The sequence below is a fragment of the Bubalus bubalis genome, chromosome 7 (assembly GCF_019923935.1).
Source record: "Bubalus bubalis isolate 160015118507 breed Murrah chromosome 7, NDDB_SH_1, whole genome shotgun sequence".
Lineage (NCBI taxonomy): Eukaryota > Metazoa > Chordata > Mammalia > Artiodactyla > Bovidae > Bubalus > Bubalus bubalis.
The window spans coordinates 31,349,156-31,368,602 of NC_059163.1; the positions used below are offsets into that span (position 1 = coordinate 31,349,156).

A 19,447-nucleotide genomic window follows, 5' to 3' on the forward strand; every position below is an offset into this window, starting at 1 on the left:
CTTATGCAGTAACAGCGTGTCTGAAGTCAGTCATCACACACGGTTTTCTATAACCAAAGTTCTCTGTAACTTGAAAATCAAAGGCTTGACCAGAGGTTCTCTTCTTAATGTGTCTGCTGCTGTATCATTTCTTTGTAGTCTGCCTCTTACTATCTGTATATGAAAAAGGTATTTTCTAAGTCAAAAAATAATTCAAATCTTAAGAGTTACCTTTGTAACCAAATGGCCTATTTTACTGTACTAAACTGATCTATTTCACTTCTCAATGTCAGATTCCTCTTCTTTAAAAGAAAGTTAATGGGAAAACAAGTATTTCTTGATAACCGACTTTTGTTTTTAACCAATTATTTTCCTGTTTGCAAAGGCCCAAGAAAGGACAATGCTGAAATGTGAATTTAAGCTACTAACCACCTTTAGTCTGTCCAGCAAACAAGCTTAGACTTGTTTAAGCTTGTGGAGTTTTAAGCTTGGAATAGTTTAAGCTTGGAATAGTCTAGCTTAGACTATTCCAAAAGGTTAAATACAAAAACAGAAACAAAAATAGAAATACATACTAAAAAGGCAAGAGATTTAACAATGGGGCTTACAACTGTTGAAGTTCAAACCATTGTTTCATGAATAACTATTACACAAATAACTAACATTTATAGGGTACAGAGGATGAGATGGCTGGATGGCATCACCAACTCGATGGACGTGAGTTTGAGTAAACTCTGGGAGTTGGTGACGGACAGGGAGGCCTGGCATGCTGCGATTCATGGGGTCGCAAAAAGTCGGACACGACTGAGCGACTGAACTGAACTGATCTTACATTAAATATCTTGCTTAATGCTCCTAACTTACTATCGTGACTACCATTCCTAACAACTTACTATAGTCCAGCCCAGCATCTCACTGTGTGCTGCTTGAAACGTCCCTTCCAGTCCCCACCCACAATAGTATCTGCCTGTGATCCTACAGTTATCACACAAGGTGGAGCCTAGTCCAAGTGTCACTTGCCGGATGAAGCCTTTCCTGAATGTTCTTCATGCAATCAAAGATCTGGACATTTGTTCCAGGTTTTTACAAAAGTGTACTAAAAGAAATGAGAGATAGCTGATCTCCTTGACCACCAATAAGTACTAAACTAATGAAGTAAGTTTTTATTCCCATGTATTTAAGAATTAAGGTGGGCTAAAACTCTGGGTCTGGTCTACACTGTGGCCAGCAGAGTGAAGACAAGAGCTGTTTTCAGAAAACACAAGTTGGAAACCTCAAAGCTTCTACCAATGAGGCCACAATGAGATTATCGTCTTAAGAAGATACATGACGTTTTTGCCAGTTTTCTCTCGTGGGAGTCGGGGGCCCCAACGCAGAATTTGCACAGTCAGATGTCCTTCCTTGTGTCTACAAATCAACTGGGAAGTGTTCTGTGAACACTCACTGTGTCTGGGCACCGAGTGCTCCATTTTTTGTCAACACAGTAGGGTTCCTGTTATCACTGGTCCAGCAATCACCACTTAAGGGTTAATAGCTAAATTAAACTTAACAACTGTCTCTAGCATTAATATTAAGGCAGACATTTCTTGGGTTGAAGTCACTGTTTAGACATCCAGAGTTAGCCAGTAGAATAAAATCCCTGTCTTTTATTTACCTGGCTTCCTAGATCACTAAACCTATGGATGTTTTCTTGGGCCTGGACTTTCTTTTATTACTTCTAGTACTAATAATTTGAAATTGTTGCTTCTTTTACCCAGTTGAAGGCAGAATTCCAAAATTCATTGCCAGCCTTTCTCTATTTTCCTCCACCCATTCTCCAGCTGATTTTAAGGTGTTGGAAACTTTCTATTTGTCTGTTTCCCCTAACCCAAGGATGTGTCACTTGAGCTTAGGCTGCAGCCCTCATATGTTTCCATCACCGATTTCTCCATAGAGAATTCAAAGAGCACCACTACAAATGCTTACGTGAACCAAGCAGCTCACTTTTGCTTACTCACAGGAATCTTGCTCAAAAAACAAATAGGTATGCAAACGATTGTTGCTGTTGTTCAGCCGCTAAGTAGAGTCCGACTCTTCCTGATACCCACAGGACTGTACCCAACCAGGCGCCTCTGTCCACGGGGTTTCCCAGGCAAGGATACAGGAGTGGGTTGCCATTTCCTTCTCCAGGGGATCTTCCCGACCCAGAGATTGAACCTGTGTCTCTTGCACACTGAGCCGCCTGGGAAGCCCATTCAAATGATTAAATTTGTTCAAAATTAGAGACAATGACACACTAAATTTTATAATTAAGGGAATATATGATATTGTGTGACTTTCAAAATAAATATTTTAAAAACAAAATATGCAGACTGAGGCATCCGCTGAAAAGACTTCTTGGTAGCATTCTCAAAATGTACTTTTATTCCCTAAAGATTTTTAAAGCTCGAGAGGCTGTTCTAAACAGTACTGGCATTGTATGTGCCTCCAGCTGATGTCTCCTGACCGCCATGCGGCACATTCTGAAACTCAGAGCCAAAGGAAGCTGTCCAACAGACAAACCAATTGTTAAAGGGTGCAAAGGGCCTCAGAAACTACTTAAACATTGCCCTTAAAGACACACCCAAATGACTGCTTTGTGCTTCGATGTTAACCCTCTCTAAAAGCGGCTAACTGGGAAAATAAAATCCTTTTCAGAAACAAAGAGTGAAATCTGAGTCATGATAAGATTGCAATGCTTGGTCAAGGGCAAGGAATCACTTTTTCTAACCCAACTGCTAGGTGCAATTCACCTTGTGCCCTCTGTCCTGCAGTATGCCTAAACACTGGGCAGATTTTATGTAAAATTTATTCTCATATGTGAGCATTTCTTTCTTCATTATTTTAAGGGTAGAGAACAAACACTAGTTAAGAGGCCAGTACACAAAAATACAAAACAATTTGATTCAAATTAATTTTCTTCCTTATGGTATTAAGTTCACAAAATTTAGGGGTAGAAGATAAAAGCCTCTCAGAATTTAGAAAAGGTTCTGGGAGAAAGACACAAGTCAAGAGACTACAAAGGTCTCAAAGGGACTGACAGTGGAGATTTCACATGGGTCAACAGTTACCACAAACAACTTATAAAAAGCAATGCCCCATCGGTTCCATAGGTAGAAATTACCTTATCAATCATGCTTAACCTTTTAAGGTATTATGCTTTTTTGAGACCATATTCATTAAATAAGCACTGAACGTAAAACTGCTTTCTCATCTAACCTTACAATCTATATTATTTTAAAAAAAGAATGTTTGACCATGTATTTTCTAGATACCACAGCCTGTTTACCATTATATCTTGATGATAGGATACCCTTCGTGAGTGCTTCAACCATATCACGTACGCTCCTATAATTAATTAGTCATGCAATTTTACCTTACTCTATTAAAAACAACTATAATTTCTATAATATGTTAGTATCTAATCAGAATTAACAGCTTTTCCATTGGTTGATTAGGGTCAGATGTGATAAGTGATCTCAAATGTTCTTTACAGCCTTCAAGACAAAGAACTCTAAGCAAGCACCAGCATCTTTTGAAAGGATACCTCAGAGGGCAGGGAAAAAATCTTTTCCCCCAGTAAAGTAGAGAAGGGGAGCTGGTAGTAGGTTTAAGGATGAAAGGTTTTCAGGGCCATTAGCTAGTTTAGAGTATGGGTTCTTCCTGCCTCTCCCTGACCCTCCCAGCCTGATTAACAATGAGGATGCTGGTGAGATACTGGAGGACGGGTTCTGACCATACCTTCATGGGTAGGCTCTGGGTCAGGTGTAAGTGAGATGTCATCCAGCTCTCGCAGGCAGAGCCATTCTCCATCCATAGACACTCGGAATTTGCAAAGGTAGATGGTCTCCATGGCAGCCTGTGTGATCTTGTCAGTGGTGGGGGTTGGCATGTCGGTTGGAGGCGTCAGAGCAGACATGATGACTCAGCTGGGACCACAACACACACACACACACACACACCCCAAACAAAAATAAATAACCCCCAAATCCGAAGCTCTGCAACAAAGCTCTCAAGAAAAGAGGCAGGTGAGGGTTTAAAAAAAAAAAAAAAAGGCGGAAAAATACCTATGCTTTAAGCACCAAGTGTTCAAGATAAATAATTCTATGCTATGTTTTCTCAGAGGCAGTTCCTACCACATAGCAAAATAAGATGATGCTTATCTTCTTCCAGCTTCTCTCCTGTTATCTTCCCTTCCCTACCCCCTTCTTTTTCAGCTGAGGCAGAGGCTTGAAATCCTGCACAGCCGATGCTACCTTAGTTAGCTTTAAAAAAAACTGGCCTCTGTATGAGTAAGTGAAAAATCCTCCTTCTTTTTACAGAAAAAAAAATACAAAAGAAAAAAATGAACAAAAAATAAACCAATATTTTCTGTTTAGCTTAAAAAAAAAAATCCTGAATTGCAGAAATCACTTCCAGGATCTGCTCAGAGGAGCCGGGATGCTGAGTTCTAATAGGATTGGTTGTGCGCAGTAAGCAGGGTGTTGACCAAAATGGCTGACTAATGAACTGAACTGAAAATTCAAGCTCATGTGACCAGCTGCTCTGAACGTAGGGCGAGCAATTCCCAGGATGCTTTATAGATGCTGCTGATGCAGGGAGAGCAATTAGGCTGCCTGCTCTCATCGTGCACAACCCACTTCCAGACTCTGCTAGTCAAACTGTGATCAGACATAACACAATGCACGTATTCTCATCAATTCCCCTTGCTGTAGGATAAAAGGGCTGGGTAACAGGAGGACAATTAATACTGGGTAACGCTGCACAGTAAAAATGGTAAAAGAGGTAGTTGGATTAATTTAACATGCACATAATTCACTTCTTTTATCCTTATATACTTAGCTATCAAAATTCTTTGCTCTGCTAAAGGTGGTGTTTTAAGAAAAACTAAAGCAAATTTTTGATTTAAATATACTTTCAGGCATTCATAATTTCCTTCTCCAAAATACAAAGACTTAATTTTTCAGATTGGACAGAAATGCAGGAAAAAAAAAAAAAAAACCAACCTAGAAGTTAAATTCTTCCTGATTTATGGCAGTCCCTCCTTCACTTCTGACACTGCTGTATTCACCGAGTTTCTACATTAGATTGTTTCTAATAAGAGGATAAAACTACGCTACATCTTAAAATTTCTCCCACCCTGGAACATCCTAAGTGCACATTATCATATTCTCTCTATTTTGCATATTTTATTTTTCTATCTTTTGGCCACACCACAAGGCATGTAGGGTCTTATTTCCCTGATCAGGGATTGATCCTGTGCCCCATGCACTGGAAGTGTGGAGTTCTAACCACTGGACCACTAGGGAAGTCCTATCATATTATCTTAAACCAATCAACCAGTTTACCCCTCTACATATCTATATTATCCAATGAGGCCTTTGTGCCTTGGAAGTGAAAACTTAGGTACTTGTTTTCTGAGCTAAAAAAATAAGGGATGACAGAGATTTTCTTTGAAAATGCTTTGGATGGTTGCAAACAAGTTTTTTTTCTTTTGCTGAAGGGTCTGGTTTTAAAGAGGAACATAAAACTTCAAGAAATATGTCCCAAGATGATTTATTCTATTTTAGGATTTCTTACGATTATTCTGTTCTAGGATTTCTTATGAGAGGGATATCTAACAACTGAAAGAAAAATTTCTTCTTGAGTATTATTAAAATGTCATAAATGTTACATATATATAAATAACTGAATCACTTTGCTGTATATCTGAAAGTAACACAACATTACAATTAAACTATATTTCAACAACAACAAAAATTCCTTAAAAAGTAAATGAAAAGGAAAGCTGTATTGGAATAAAGTGTTTACAACAAATACAAAAAAATTTGTAAATGCCTCCACCCAAATTTGAGATTGCGCTCAAAGGAAAAAATACTAAGAACCAGATTCTGTAGGTAAACGCATTTTCACACTGTTAGAGGGAAGGCAAACTGGCAAAATGTAAGAATGCGTATATGAATATACTTATTTATAATTAGGAAGAAAATCAGCAAGTTATAAGGAAAACAAAATATTCCAGGTAGGTTTATTCTTTTCTGTTTAAATCTCTTCCAACATTACCTCTATATTTGGACCAGACATTCCTTCATTCATTCAGTAAATATTCACTAAGAGTACTCCACATGCCAGGCACTCGGCATGGAGCAGTAAGATCAGAACACTTTTTTTTTTTAAGATCACTTTTTCAAGGAAGCAAACTGCAGCCATGAAATTAAAAGACCCTTGCTCCTAGGAAAGGAAAGCTATGACAAATCTGTGAGAGTGAAAGTCGCATCCAACTCTGTATAGTCCATAGAATCCTCAGGCCAGAATACTGGAGTGGGTAGCTTTTCCCTTCTCCAGGGGATCTTCCCAGCATAGGGATCGAACCCAGGTCTCCTGCATTGCAGGTGGATACTTCACCAGCTGAGCCACAAGTGACAAACCTAGACAACTTTTTAAAAAGCAGAGACATCACTTTGCTGACAAAAGTCCAGCTAGTCAAAGCTATGGTTTTTTCCAGGAGTCATGTATATCACATCTGTAGATGTGAGAGTTGAACCATAAAGAAGGCTGAGCACCAACAAATTGCGGTGCTGGAAGACTCTTAAGAGTCCCTTGGATTGTAAGGATATCAAACCAGTCAATTCAAAAGGAAATCAACCCTGAATATTCATTGCAAGGACTGACGTTGAAGCTGAAGCTCCAATACTTTGGCTACCTGATGCGAAGAGCCAACTCGTTGGGAAAGACCCTGATGCTGGGCAAGATTGAAGGCAAATGGAAAAGCGGGCAGCTGAGGATGAGATGGTTAGATAGTATTACTGACTCAATGGACATGAATTTCAGCAAACTCCAGGAGATAGTGGAAGACAGTGGAGCCTGGCATGCTGCAGTCCATGGGGTCTCAAAGAATTGGACACAATTTAGCGACTAAACTTAATTTCCAAATACAGAATATAAGCCTTTATTTAACACATTCACATCTGATTATAGCACAACTTCTTTCTAGCCAGACAAATTTCCATCTTTTTATATTAAAGCTTAAAGGGAGATAGTTTATAGTTTGAACTTTAAGCCATGCAACACTTTAAAACATAGTTAAGGAGTCATTAAAATCTTCAATCCAATCCCAAAGAGAGGCAATGCCAAAGAATGCTCAAACTACCACACAATTGCACTCATCTCACACGCTAGTAAAGTGATAGCCAAAATTCTCCAAGCCAGGCTTCAGCAATACATGAACCATGAAGTTTCAGATGTTCAAACTGGTTTTAGAAAAGGCAGAGGAACCAGAGATCAAATTACCAACATCTGCTGGATCATCGAAAAAGCAAGAGAGTTCCAGAAAAACATGTATTTCTGCTTTATTGACTATGCCAAAGCCTTTGACTGTGTGGATCACAAGAAACTGTGGAAAATTATGAAAGAGATGGGAATACCAGCCCACATGACCTGCCTCTTGAGAAATGTGTATGCAGGTCAGGAAGCAAGGGTTAGAACTGGACATGGAACAACGGACTGGTTCCAAATAGGAAAAGGAGTACGTCAAGGCTGTATATTGTCACCTTGGTTATTTAACTTATATGCAGAGTACATCATGAGAAATGCTGGGCTGGATGAAGCACAAGCTGGAATCAAGATTGCTGGGAGAAATATCAATAACCTCAGATATGCAGACGACACCACCTTTATGGCAGAAAGTGAAGAAGAACTAAAGAGCCTCTTGATGAAAGTGAAAGTGGAGAGTGAAAAAGTTGGCTTAAAGCTCAACATTTAGAAAACAGATCATGGCATCTGGTCCCATCACTTCATGGCAAATAGATGGGGAAACAGAGGAAACAGTGGCTGACTTTATTTTGGGGGGCTCCAAAATCACTGTAGATGGTGACTGCAGCCATGAAATTAAAAGACGCTTACTCCTTGGAAGGAAAGTTATGACCAACCTAGACAGCATATTCAAAAGCAGAGACATTACTTTGTCAACAAAGGTCTGTCTACTCAAGGCTATGGTTTTTCCAGTGGTCATGTATGGATGTGAGAGTTGGACTATAAAGAAAGATGAGCGCTGAAGAATTGGTGCTTTTGAACTGTGGTGTTGGAGAAGACTCTTGCGAGTTCCTTGGACTGCAAGGAGATCCAACCAGTCCATCCCAAAGGAGATCAATCCTGGGTGATCCTGGGAAGGACTGATGTTGAAGGTGAAACTCCAATAGTTTGGCCACCTAATGTGAAGAGCTGACTCATTTGAAAGGACCCTGATGCTGGGAAAGATTGAGGGCAGGAGGAGAAGGGGACTACAGAGATTGAGATGGATAGATGGCATCAAAATGGACATTAGTTTGGGTAAACTCTGGGAGTTGGTGATGGACAGGGAGGCCTGGCGTGCTGCAGTTCATGGGGTCGCAAAGAGTTGGACACGACTGAGTGACTGAACTGAACTGAAAATCTTCAAAGTTACACTGAATAGTTCCTGGAACCACAATATCCAACAACCCTGGCTATCTGTACATATGACATCAAGATTCTAGGTCACTGATACATTCTTAAAACATAGAACAGTGATTATATAAATTAATCTGAATGCTCTGGGATTGCCTGTGTTGGGCTTCCCAGGTGGTATCAGCAGGTTAAAAAAAAAACCCACCTACCCATGCAGGAGACCTAAGAGACATGGGTTCGATCCATGGGTGGGGAAGATCCCCTGGAGGAGGAAATGGCAACCCACTCCAGTATTCTTGCCTGGAGAGTCCCATGGACAGAGGAGTCTACAGTCCACAGGGTTGCAGAAAGTCAGACATGACTGAGTGACTAAGCACAGTACACCAATATATGAATCCAGCAGGTCACAAACAGTGACGGACAATCTTCCCATCAATCAAACAGTAAAGCATTTATTTAACACTGAACAGGAGATTTGGACTCATTACAACATAGGAGCACAAAATGAACATCTATGTCAACAAGCAGAGTACCTTGGTTAACGTTCCTTCCAAGGTCCTTCTCTTCAGGTGGAGGGCGCAGGGAGCAAAGTCCAAAGCAACTAAAACTTTTGCCCAGGAGAGAAAAATGTGTACACACTGGTTACCCTTGAGTTTCCCACATCTATCAGTTTGAGGAGGTGTTAACACTTATTTCAGAAATAAGAACTGTGGATGGGCAGGAAAACCTGTACTTCTACCAAGTTACATCTGTTTGCAGGTAAACACTCTTGAGTCTTCAACATGACAGTTGCTCAGTGTTCGTAAGCAATACATTTACTATGAAAACCAGCACAATTTATAGAGAACTATGCTCGGTCGCTCAGTTGTGTCAAACCCTTTGCGACCCCATGGACTGTAGCCTGCCAGGCCAGGCTCCCTGTCCATGGGATTCTCCAGGTAAGAATACTGGAGTGGGTTGCCATTTCCTTCTCCAATAAATAAAAGTAATTTAAATTATTGCTTAGTCGTGTTTTCACATTTGGGTCTTTATTATGTAAACATATTAGCTTAGAACATAAAGGCAATATTAAGTCATTGGCAAGATATACAAACTTTGAACTTTTTTCTCATAAACATACTACTTATAAGCTGTATTGGACTATTTTCTCACGTGAGTGCACTTGTGAATAACAGCATATATTTGTAAAATAGTTGTGAGGGGCTGGGGTACAGTCTGTGGCCGTAAAACAGAATTAACAAGACTATGTAAAGTTTAAATTCAAGATAATGATCTGAATAATACCTATGTTCTAGCTGCTTACACAGCTCGAATTTTCCACATTATGATTGAAAGCAAATGAGATTCACTTTTCAAAGTTAGTAGTTACATTCCTTTGAAGTATATTTACTCAGCTCCTAAGACAAAGACTGATTTGTCATGCTCAGTGTCCCTGTTATACAATGTGGAAAAATTATCACTACTTAAGGAACTATCATTTATTGGATTTCTTTTTTCTGTTAGGTGCTTCATTCATAATTATTATAGCAGGTCCTCACAAGACTCCTGCAAAGTAGATACTGATATTCCTTCTTTATATTCAAGGAAGCCAAGCGGAGCCACCTAACTGGTCCAAGATCACACAATTAACAAGTGGCAGATCTGGGATTTCCAGCTGCTTCTAGAATGCCCCTGAAGTCCATGTTTTCTTCTACACTTGGCAACTTCAGCACTTCACCCCAAGGATCACAGGGAAAATAAAAGGAAATAAAAGCAAAAACAAAGTAACACAGGCAAGGTACTCTTGAAATTTCCTAAACATCAATTTCAACAAAGTTAAGATTTGAAGAAGAGAAAAATGTTATCAGCTTTCATACTTTACACCTTAATGCTTCACAAACTATATATTCTACTTAGTCACCCTTATATAGCTAGTTTAGGTTCTTAACAAGTGGGCCTTTTTTCTATTCCTCTTTTTTTTGGCCTTGGAGTGTGGCTTGTGAGATCTTATTTCGAGGATCAGGAATTGAACCCAGGTCCCAGCAGTGAAAGTTACCAAGCTCTAACCACTGGAGCACCACGGAATTCCCAAGTGGGCATTTTTTGAGAAGCTGCGAATCCAGTATGGATCTTTCTGCTTGTGCTGGCAAAGGATCAACCGAATTCTTCCTATCGTGAAGGATGTCACTTGCTTACTGTACCACCTCTCTAAGAGCTGAAAAAACCACCTTGCCAAGTTTCTGCCACATTTACTTACTCAGGTGAACATGTTAAGAATACCTGATACATTCAGAAGTGTGAGAAGACAAATGAAGAGGGGAACTATTCTCTAAAATGACTCATTTCAGAACATCTTTAAACAAGAAACTTCAATGCGTAATTTTAAGTCTTAAAAAAAAACCACAGTAATATCCATGAAACCATTGCTCAGCTGGAGAAATAGACCAGTGTCTTACATTTACACATGCCTTCTTTCTTCTGATAACTTCCCCAATTGCTCAGTTGTTAAAAGCATCCATCTGCAATGCAGGAGACCCTGGTTCCCGCGGGAGAAAGAATAGGCTACCTACTCCAGTATTCTTGGGCTCCCCTTGTGGCTCAGCTGGTAAAGCATCTTCCTGCAATGACCTGGGTCTGATCCCTGGGTTGGGAAGATCCCCTGGAGAAGGGAAAGGCTATCCATTTCAGTATTCTGGCCTGGACACAACTGAGCAACTTTCACTTCTCTTTTGAATTTCTGCCTCCCCTTTTGAGGCAACTACCTCTGAATTTTGTGTAAACCATTACTTTATTTTAAAACTATTTTTACAAATAATGGATGCCTAAACAATATCTTGGGGTTCCCAGGTAGCTCAAATGGTAAAGAATCTGCCTGCAATGTGGGAGACCTGGGTTTGATTCCTGGGTCAGGAAGATCCCCTGGAGAAGGGAACGGCTATCCACTCCAGTATTCTGGCCTGGAGAATTCCATGGACAGAGGAGCCTGGCAGGCTATATAGTCCATGGGGTCACGAAGAGTTGGACATGACTGGGTAACTAACACTTTCTTTCAAGTAGTATTTCAGCTTCAGCCTTTTAACTTCAGCAAAAAGGGCTTCACACTATATATAATCTAAGCCTTTCACTCAATATTGCATTTTCTAAGATTTCTCTGGTGGCTCAGACCATAAGGAATCTGCCTGCAGTGTCAAGACTGGGGTTTTATCCCTGGGTCAGAAAGATCCCCTGGAGAGGGAATGGCAACCCACTCCAGTATTCTTGCCTGGAGAATTCCATGGACAGAGGAGCCTCACAGGTTACAGTCCATGGGGTTGCAAAGTGTTGGACATGACTGAACGACTAACACACTTTCACTCAAAACTGCATTTTCTAAGATGTATCCATACTGTAGTGTGTCAGATCAGATCAGATCAGATCAGTCACTCAGTCGTGTCCGACTCTTTGAGACCCCATGAATCGCAGCACGCCAGGCCTCCCTGTCCATCACCAACTCCCAGAGTTCACTCAGACTCATGTCCATCCAGTCAGTGATGCCATCAAGCCATTTCATCCTCTGTCATCCCCTTCTCCTCCTGCCCCCAATCCCTCCCAGCATCACAGTCTTTTCCAATGAGTCAACTCTTCCCATGAGGTGGCCAAAGTACTGGAGTTTCAGCTTTAGCATCATTCCTTCCAAAGAAATCCCAGGGCTGATCTCCTTCAGAATGGACTGGTTGGATCTCCTTGCAATCCAAGGGACTCTCAAGAGTCTTCTCCAACACCACACTTCAAAAGCATCAATTCTTCGGCGATCAGCTTTCTTCACAGTTCAACTCTCACATCCATACATGACCACAGGAAAAACCATAGCCTTGACTAGACAAACCTTTGCTGGCAAAGTAATGTCTCTGCTTTTGAATATGCTATCTAGGTTGGTCATAACTTTCCTTCCAAGGAGTAAGCGTCTTTTAATTTCATGGCTGCAGTCACCATCTGCAGTGATTTTGGAGCCCAGAAAAATAAAGTCTGACACTGTTTCCACTGTTTCCCCATCTATTTCCCATGAAGTGATGGGACCGGATGCCATGATCTTCATTTTCTGAATGTTGAGCTTTAAGCCAACTTTTTCACTCTCCACTTTCACTTTCATCAAGAGTCTTTTTAGTTCCTCTTCACTTTCTGCCATAAGGGTGGTGTCATCTGCATATCTGAGGTTATTGACATTTCTCCCGGCAATTCCGATTCCACCCTGTGCTTCCTCCAGTCCAGTGTTTCTCATGATGTACTCTGCATATAAGTTAAATAAACAGGGTGACAATATACAGCCTTGATGAACTCCTTTTCCAATTTGGAACTAGTTCCATGTCCAGTTCAAACTGTTGCTTCCTGACCTGCATACAAATTTCTCAAGAGGCAGATCGGGTGGTCTGGTATTCCCAGCTCTTTCAGAATTTTCCACAGTTTCTTGTGATCCACACAGTCAAAGGCTATGGCATAGTCAATAAAGCAGAAATAGATGCTTTTCTGGAACTCTCTTGCTTTTTCCATGATCCAGCAGATGTTGGAAATTTGATCTCTGGTTCCTCTGCCTTTTCTAAAACCAACTTGAACATCAGAAAGTTCACGGTTCACATATTGCTGAAGCCTGGCTTGGAGAATTTTGAGCATTACTTTACTAGCGTGTGAGATGAGTGCAACTGTGTGGTAGTTTGAGCATTCTTTGGCATTGCCTTTCTTTGGGATTGGAATGAAGACTGACCTTTTCCAGTCCTGTGGCCACTGCTGAGTTTTCCAAATTTGCTGGCATATTGAGTGCAGCACTTTCACAGCATCATCTTTCAGGATTTGGAATAGCTCAACTGGAATTCCATCACCTCCACTAGCTTTGTCGTAGTGATGCTTTCTAAGGCCCACTTGACTTCACATTCCATGATGTCTGGCTCTAGGTCAGTGATCACACCATCGTGATTATCTGGGTCGTGAAGATCTTTTTTGTACAGTTCTTCTGTGTATTCTTGCCATCTCTTCTTAATATCTTAATACTGTAGTGTGTAGCTGTACTTTACCTTTCGGGCTGCTGATTACAAGGTAATAGTCCATTCTATATATAAACAGTTTTTTATCCATTTTCACACTGGTGAGCATTGGGCTTATTTCTAATAAATTTTCATTTTTAAATGGTATTATTTAGTTGCTTTTCAGAAATAGATTTCTGGTAGGTATGCCAATTCTTCTCCAACAGCTTTGAAGGTAAGAGACCACTTCACTTATTCCTTTTATAGTTAGCTGACTACTCCTATTACGGAGTTCCTATTCTACACACAATAGTGCTTCTTAAAATCAGTCAACTTGTGCAACTAAATCAGTTTGTAAAGCTCACAAGTTCTGTTTCCCAAGGCTTCCTGGGTCATGGTTTTACAATTTAAGAAGAAAAGTCTTACCTTCCCTCAAATTTCACTAGTTGCTGTTAGCACAAAAGTGTTTTTCTCGATGAATTATCATCATGATGACACATGGGAAAGACCAGATGTTTCTGCTAAATTATAAGATTATCCAATTGAGTGATCATGACTTTGTCACATGTTCCCATCCTCCCTCCACTTCCTTCCCTCTCCCAGACAAAGCTCCGTTATATCTACTGCTGATGTTGAGATTGCTGCAAGTTTAGGTTTATACATTTGGCAAGCTCAGTACTACTTGGTTAGATATTAGCCAAGAATGATATTATATACAATGAGTAACCTGAGAAGCTGAGTCATGACGGCCAGACTCTGACTGCCAAACACCACCAGGAGTAATATTATAATGCACATTTTTCTTGTTAAAATTAACCAACACAAGACAAAAATAACTCCTGCCTTAATAACTAAAGTGGACTTCATGGCTAAGTGGCAGGAGGTAATAATTTACAGATGTAAAGCTACCAACTGCTTAGTAGGCCATCTTGAGAAATTTATCCTCTTATCTCAATTCATTCAGATATTAAAAAGGAAATAAATAACTAGCTTCAAGACCACAGGCTCTGTAAGAACTTGGCCTGTTTTGCACACCATTACACACTTGCTTAAAACAGTACCTTCCCAATACTAGACTCTCAGTAGATACTTGCTGGTATAGATATGAAACTTTAAAGTACTCTATATTTTTGCAATGGTGTATTTCCACCCTCCTGTTTCACTTCAGTCATGAAAACCCCAAGTTCTAGAAAATCAAGCTATATTTATGCCCCAAAAGACACTTCATTCTAACACAGGCTTTATTCATTTATACATAACAAATTCAATCATTTAACAAGTATTGTTGTTCAGTCGTTCAGTTGTGCCGACTCTGTGACAACAAGGACTGCAGCATGCCAGGCTTCCCTGTCCTTCACTATCTCCTGGAGTTTGCTCAAACTCATATCCATTGAGTTGATGATGCCATACAATGTATAAGGTATTATGTGCTAGTCACTATGGATATGAAGAAAGAACAAAGGCAATAGACAAGAAACAGAAAATTATGGGTGTTTAAGGAATTCCGAAGTCCCTGTCACACACATGGCTAATTCAGTGTTACTTACATATATAACTGTTTTTTTCTATCACACTGGTATCTTGTGAATTTCACATTCATTCTTTTTTTTTTTTTTTAAAGCAAATAGGGCTTTGCTGGGCAGAACCACTGCTGCCTAAGGAGGAGCCTCCAGTTTAGAATGTGATTCCAGTTATGGGAGACAGTGAAGGAGGCTGAGAGCATGTGGACTCAAGTCAGAATCCCACAGTGAATCCTAGTCCACCACTTAGAAGCTGAGTAACCTTGGCAAAGTATTTGTTTCGGCGCCTGTTTCTTCAGTGACAAAATGGGGATACTCCTATTAACTACTTCAGAGTTAGATGAAATAACATAAGTAAAATGCTCAGCATGGCACTTTGCATAAAGCAGACAGTCAGTACATGGCAGCCATTATCATCATTTTCACAAGTGATTCTGCCTTTGAGAGTTCTGGGAAAAAAAAAAAAGAGGCAGGGGATATATATATATATATATATACACATAGCTGATTCACGCTGTTGTACAGCAGAAACTAACACAACACTGTAATGCAATTATACTCTAATATAAATAAAAACCTATCATCACATGAAATAAGAGTCAGTAAGGATCAATGTTCAAGGGACTAAGGTAGAGGAAAGTAAAAAGGTGATCTGAGCAAAGGGTATGCTAGGGTAACTCTTGAGCCTTGAGGAAGGAAGAGGAGAGGGGTCAGAGTTTTACCAAGCCTTCACATCCGGTGACTGTATCTCCTAAGTTCATAAAAAAAGGCAGGGGAAGCAGATAAATGTCTGTGGAGAGTCCCTAAAAAGATTGTACGGTTAGAGAGGAACCTCATTTTAAAAGGCAACACACTGAACCAATTAATTTCTTCTGCTTCCTATGTGCCACTTGTCACAGTCTGCCAATCTCTCCTTTCCTTATGGATTGTGAGGTTTCAAAACTTCCCACCTCTGCCCCACCATTCACGCCACTCTCCCGACACATGTGGAGTTTCATGTCCACTCCGTATAGAGCAAGTCTAGAACCACACACTTAGGATGTTCTTTGCAAAGAGTATGATCTTGGCCCAGCAGCGCCTGATTCCTGATCTGTTATGTTTTAGGAAGACTATGAATTAACTTTGCACAGTTATTCAAATAGCTACAGTAGAGGGCATGACCATATTGATACATACCCTCTCAAGTACCACTGCTTTTGTAAATCTAAAAGCATTTTTTTTCACATAATTTCAAATCAATTCTTTAATGCTTTGGTATACTATTAAATTATTCCCAGAATAAATTTAAAAGCTCATATTTGAGCTACTTTGCATTGTGCGGCTGCTACTGCTAAGTCACTTCAGTCGTGTCCGACTCTCTGCGACCCCATAGACGGCAGCCCACCGGTTCCGCTGTCCCTGGGATTCTCCAGGCAAGAGTACTGGAGTGGGTTGCCATTTCCTTCTCCAATGCATGAAAGTGAAAAGTGAAAGTGAAGCCGCTCAGTTGTGTCCGACTCTTAGCAACCCCATGGACTGCAGCCTACCAGGCTCCTCTGTCCATGGGATTTTCCAGGCAAGAGTACTGGAGTGGGGTGCCATTGCCTTCTCCGACTTTGCACTGTAGAAGACATTATAATGTTAATAAGATTTGTGTAGAAATGTGACAGGTGTGATATTCTGCAAAGTTCACTAAAATGGGATTCTACTTTTATTTATGATGGCTACCAGTTGCCTGTGCAATGACAGAGAAGCAACGTGTCTTTTATGCAACTTGTTTAATTATTTCAGGAATTTTCTAAAATATTAGCTGACAAGGAGTTATCATCATTTCATCCAGTTAATAAGGCTAAACTCTTATCATCATCCACCTAGACTTTTTACTACCTACGACCTACAATAGAAAAATATGTTCTCTTAGTTTCTGAAGGTGGGAGGGAGGTTGAAGCAGGAGGGGCCATATGTATACTTATGGCTGATTCATGTTGATGTATGGCAGAAACCAACACAATATTGTAAAGCAGTTCAGTTCAGTTCAGTTCAGTCGCTCAGTCGTGTCCAACTCTTTGTGACCCCATGAAGTGCAGCACGCCAGGCCTCCCTGTCCATCGCCAACTCCCGGAGTTTACCCAGACTCACATCCATCGAGTCAGTGATGCCATCCAGCCATCTCATCCTCTGTCGTCCCCTTCTCCTCCTGCCCCAAATCCCTCCCAGCATCAGTCTTTTCCTATGAACCAACTCTTTGCATGAGGTGGCCAAAGTACTGGAGTTTCAGCTTTAGCATCATTCCTTCCAAAGAAATCCCAGGGCTGATCTCCTTCAGAATGGACTGGTTGGATCTCCTTGCAGTCCAAGGGACTCGCAAGAGTCTTCTCCAACACCACACTTCAAAAGCATCAATTCTTCAGCGCTCAGCCTTCTTCACAGTCCAACTCTCACATCCATACATGACCACAGGAAAAAACCATAGCCTTGACTAGACGGACCTTTGTTGGCAAAGTAATGTCTCTGCTTTTGAATATACTATCTAGATTGGTCATAACTTTCCTTCCAAGGAGTAAGCGTCTTTTAATTTCATGGCTGCAGTCACCATCTGCAGTGATTTTAGAGCCCAGAAAAATAAAGTCTGACACTGTTTCCGCTGTTTCCCCATCTATTTCCCATGAAGTGGTGGGACCGGATGCCATGATCTTCGTTTTCTGAATGTTGAGCTTTAAGCCAACTTTTTCACTCTCTACTTTCACTTTCATCAAGAGGCTTTTTAGTTCCTTTTCACTTTCTGCCATAAGGGTGGTGTCATCTGCATATCTGAGGTTATTGATAATTCTCCCGGCAGTCTTGATTCCAGCTTTTGCATCTTCCAGTCCAGTGTTTCTCATGATGTACTCTGCATATAAGTTAAGTAAGCAGGGTGACAATATACAGCCTTGACGTACTCCTTCCTATTTGGAACCAGTCTAGCAATTATCCTCCAATTAAAAATAAATAAATTTTAAAAAGTCACAAAGGGAAAAGATGTGAGACAAAATACATTCTGGTGAACATGTTTGGCCAATACTATTCTTTCAGTCTGAAAAGCTGCTTTCTTTGTCATCTTTTCTCTGCTGTCTCTCCCACCCAGCAACTATTTTTACTGCCCTCTCTCCAAACTGGTTTCTTTAAGGCCTTGGTGAGGGAGCATACCGTGATTAACTCATGAGCTTTGGATACTCAGACTATTCAGGAATGTGAATTCATTCTCTATCCTTCAGTTTTTTAAAAAAAGCAATATATACAAATATTGAATTATCAAGTTATGTACCTGAAACTAACATAATATGTCAATAATAGGTACCAAGGGAGGATGGGTGGGGAGAGGGTTAGATTGGGGGTTTGGAATTGACGTGTACACACTGCCATATTTATAGCAGATAATCAACAAGGACCTATTGTGCAGCAGAGGGAACTCTGCTCAATATTCTATAATCATCTAAATGGGAAAAGAATTTGAAAAACAACAGATACATGTATACATATAACTGAATCACTCTGCTGTACACCAGAAACTAACACAATATTGTTAATCAACTATACTCTAATATAAAATTAAAAATGTCAATTATACCTCAGTAAAAACAGAAAAAACAAAACAAAACACACACACACTTCTAGGGACAGGGCCAGAAATCTCTGTTAACAAGACCACCAGGTGATTCTGATGTGTGCTAAGGTTTGAGATAAGACTCTCTAAAACCAAAAAATCAGTATCTCCAGAATATAATCTTCTAAATCCAAGGTTACTATCAGAATTTATTTTATGTAATAGTTTCGATAAGGCACTTAAGAGACTGAGTCAAATACTCTGATGACAAACATCTGTTGCACCCATCTATCTCCCTGTATGAATTCTATATGCACTACTCCTCCTCCCCATTTTTTCTTTTCAGCTTTCATTGTTAAGTGAGTAGTTTTGTGTATTGGCTCTTCTATCAGATGGAAATTCTAAGAAATACCTGATAAATATAACCCCCCAAACTGGTAAGTACTGATACATGTGAAGTTTTTGCCTGCCTGCCTAGCACATAAAATATTCTATTCATAGAAATGGTAGCCACTAAGTACCATGACTAGCTTGCTAGTCATGTTCTTTATTCATAATTGTCTGGGTTAAAGAACTACAGTAAAATTTTTGTCATCTAATGAACAGCCTTTTAGGATCCTATAGTATCTAAAATGAAGCTAAGATTAGAACTAAGAAATAAGAAAACTCTGAATGAATGAACCCACTAGCAGAGCAGCCAAAACAAAGTCAAAGGCTCAGAGATTACATTTACTATTCTGAAACTGTTGCTTTGTCCATTAAGAGCCTAACAGGAGTTTTTGATAATGCCAGGCCAGAAGAGTAGGTAAAAGAAAAGAAAGTAGGCAGAAAAGAAGGGGAGAAGACAGCTGGAGACAACTGTGAGAGTCCGGGCAGCAGTGGTGATGAAAGTGACATCAGGAAGGCAAGAGGTAGACAGCTAATTTAGTCATGAGGCAGGAACTGGGGCACAACCCAGTGCCTGAAATGCT

General features: G+C 40.2%; 1 protein-coding gene across 19 annotated transcripts in view; it reads right to left on the bottom strand.

Moving 5' to 3' along the window:
- Positions 1-19,447, bottom strand: part of RUFY3 (RUN and FYVE domain containing 3) — a 95,254-nt gene that overhangs the window by 69,884 nt on the left and 5,923 nt on the right. The window contains exon 1 of one of the 19 annotated variants that reach the window (XM_006069324.4): positions 3,739-5,640. The exons of 14 other annotated variants lie outside the window; for them this stretch is intronic. In XM_006069324.4, the coding sequence (XP_006069386.1) occupies positions 3,739-3,916 (178 nt within the window). In that variant the 5' untranslated portion in view covers positions 3,917-5,640. Of the gene's footprint in view, positions 1-3,738; positions 5,645-19,447 lie in introns of those variants that run through there. 4 more of the 19 variants (XM_006069325.4, XM_006069326.4, XM_006069333.4 and 1 more) reach the window with 4 other exon arrangements.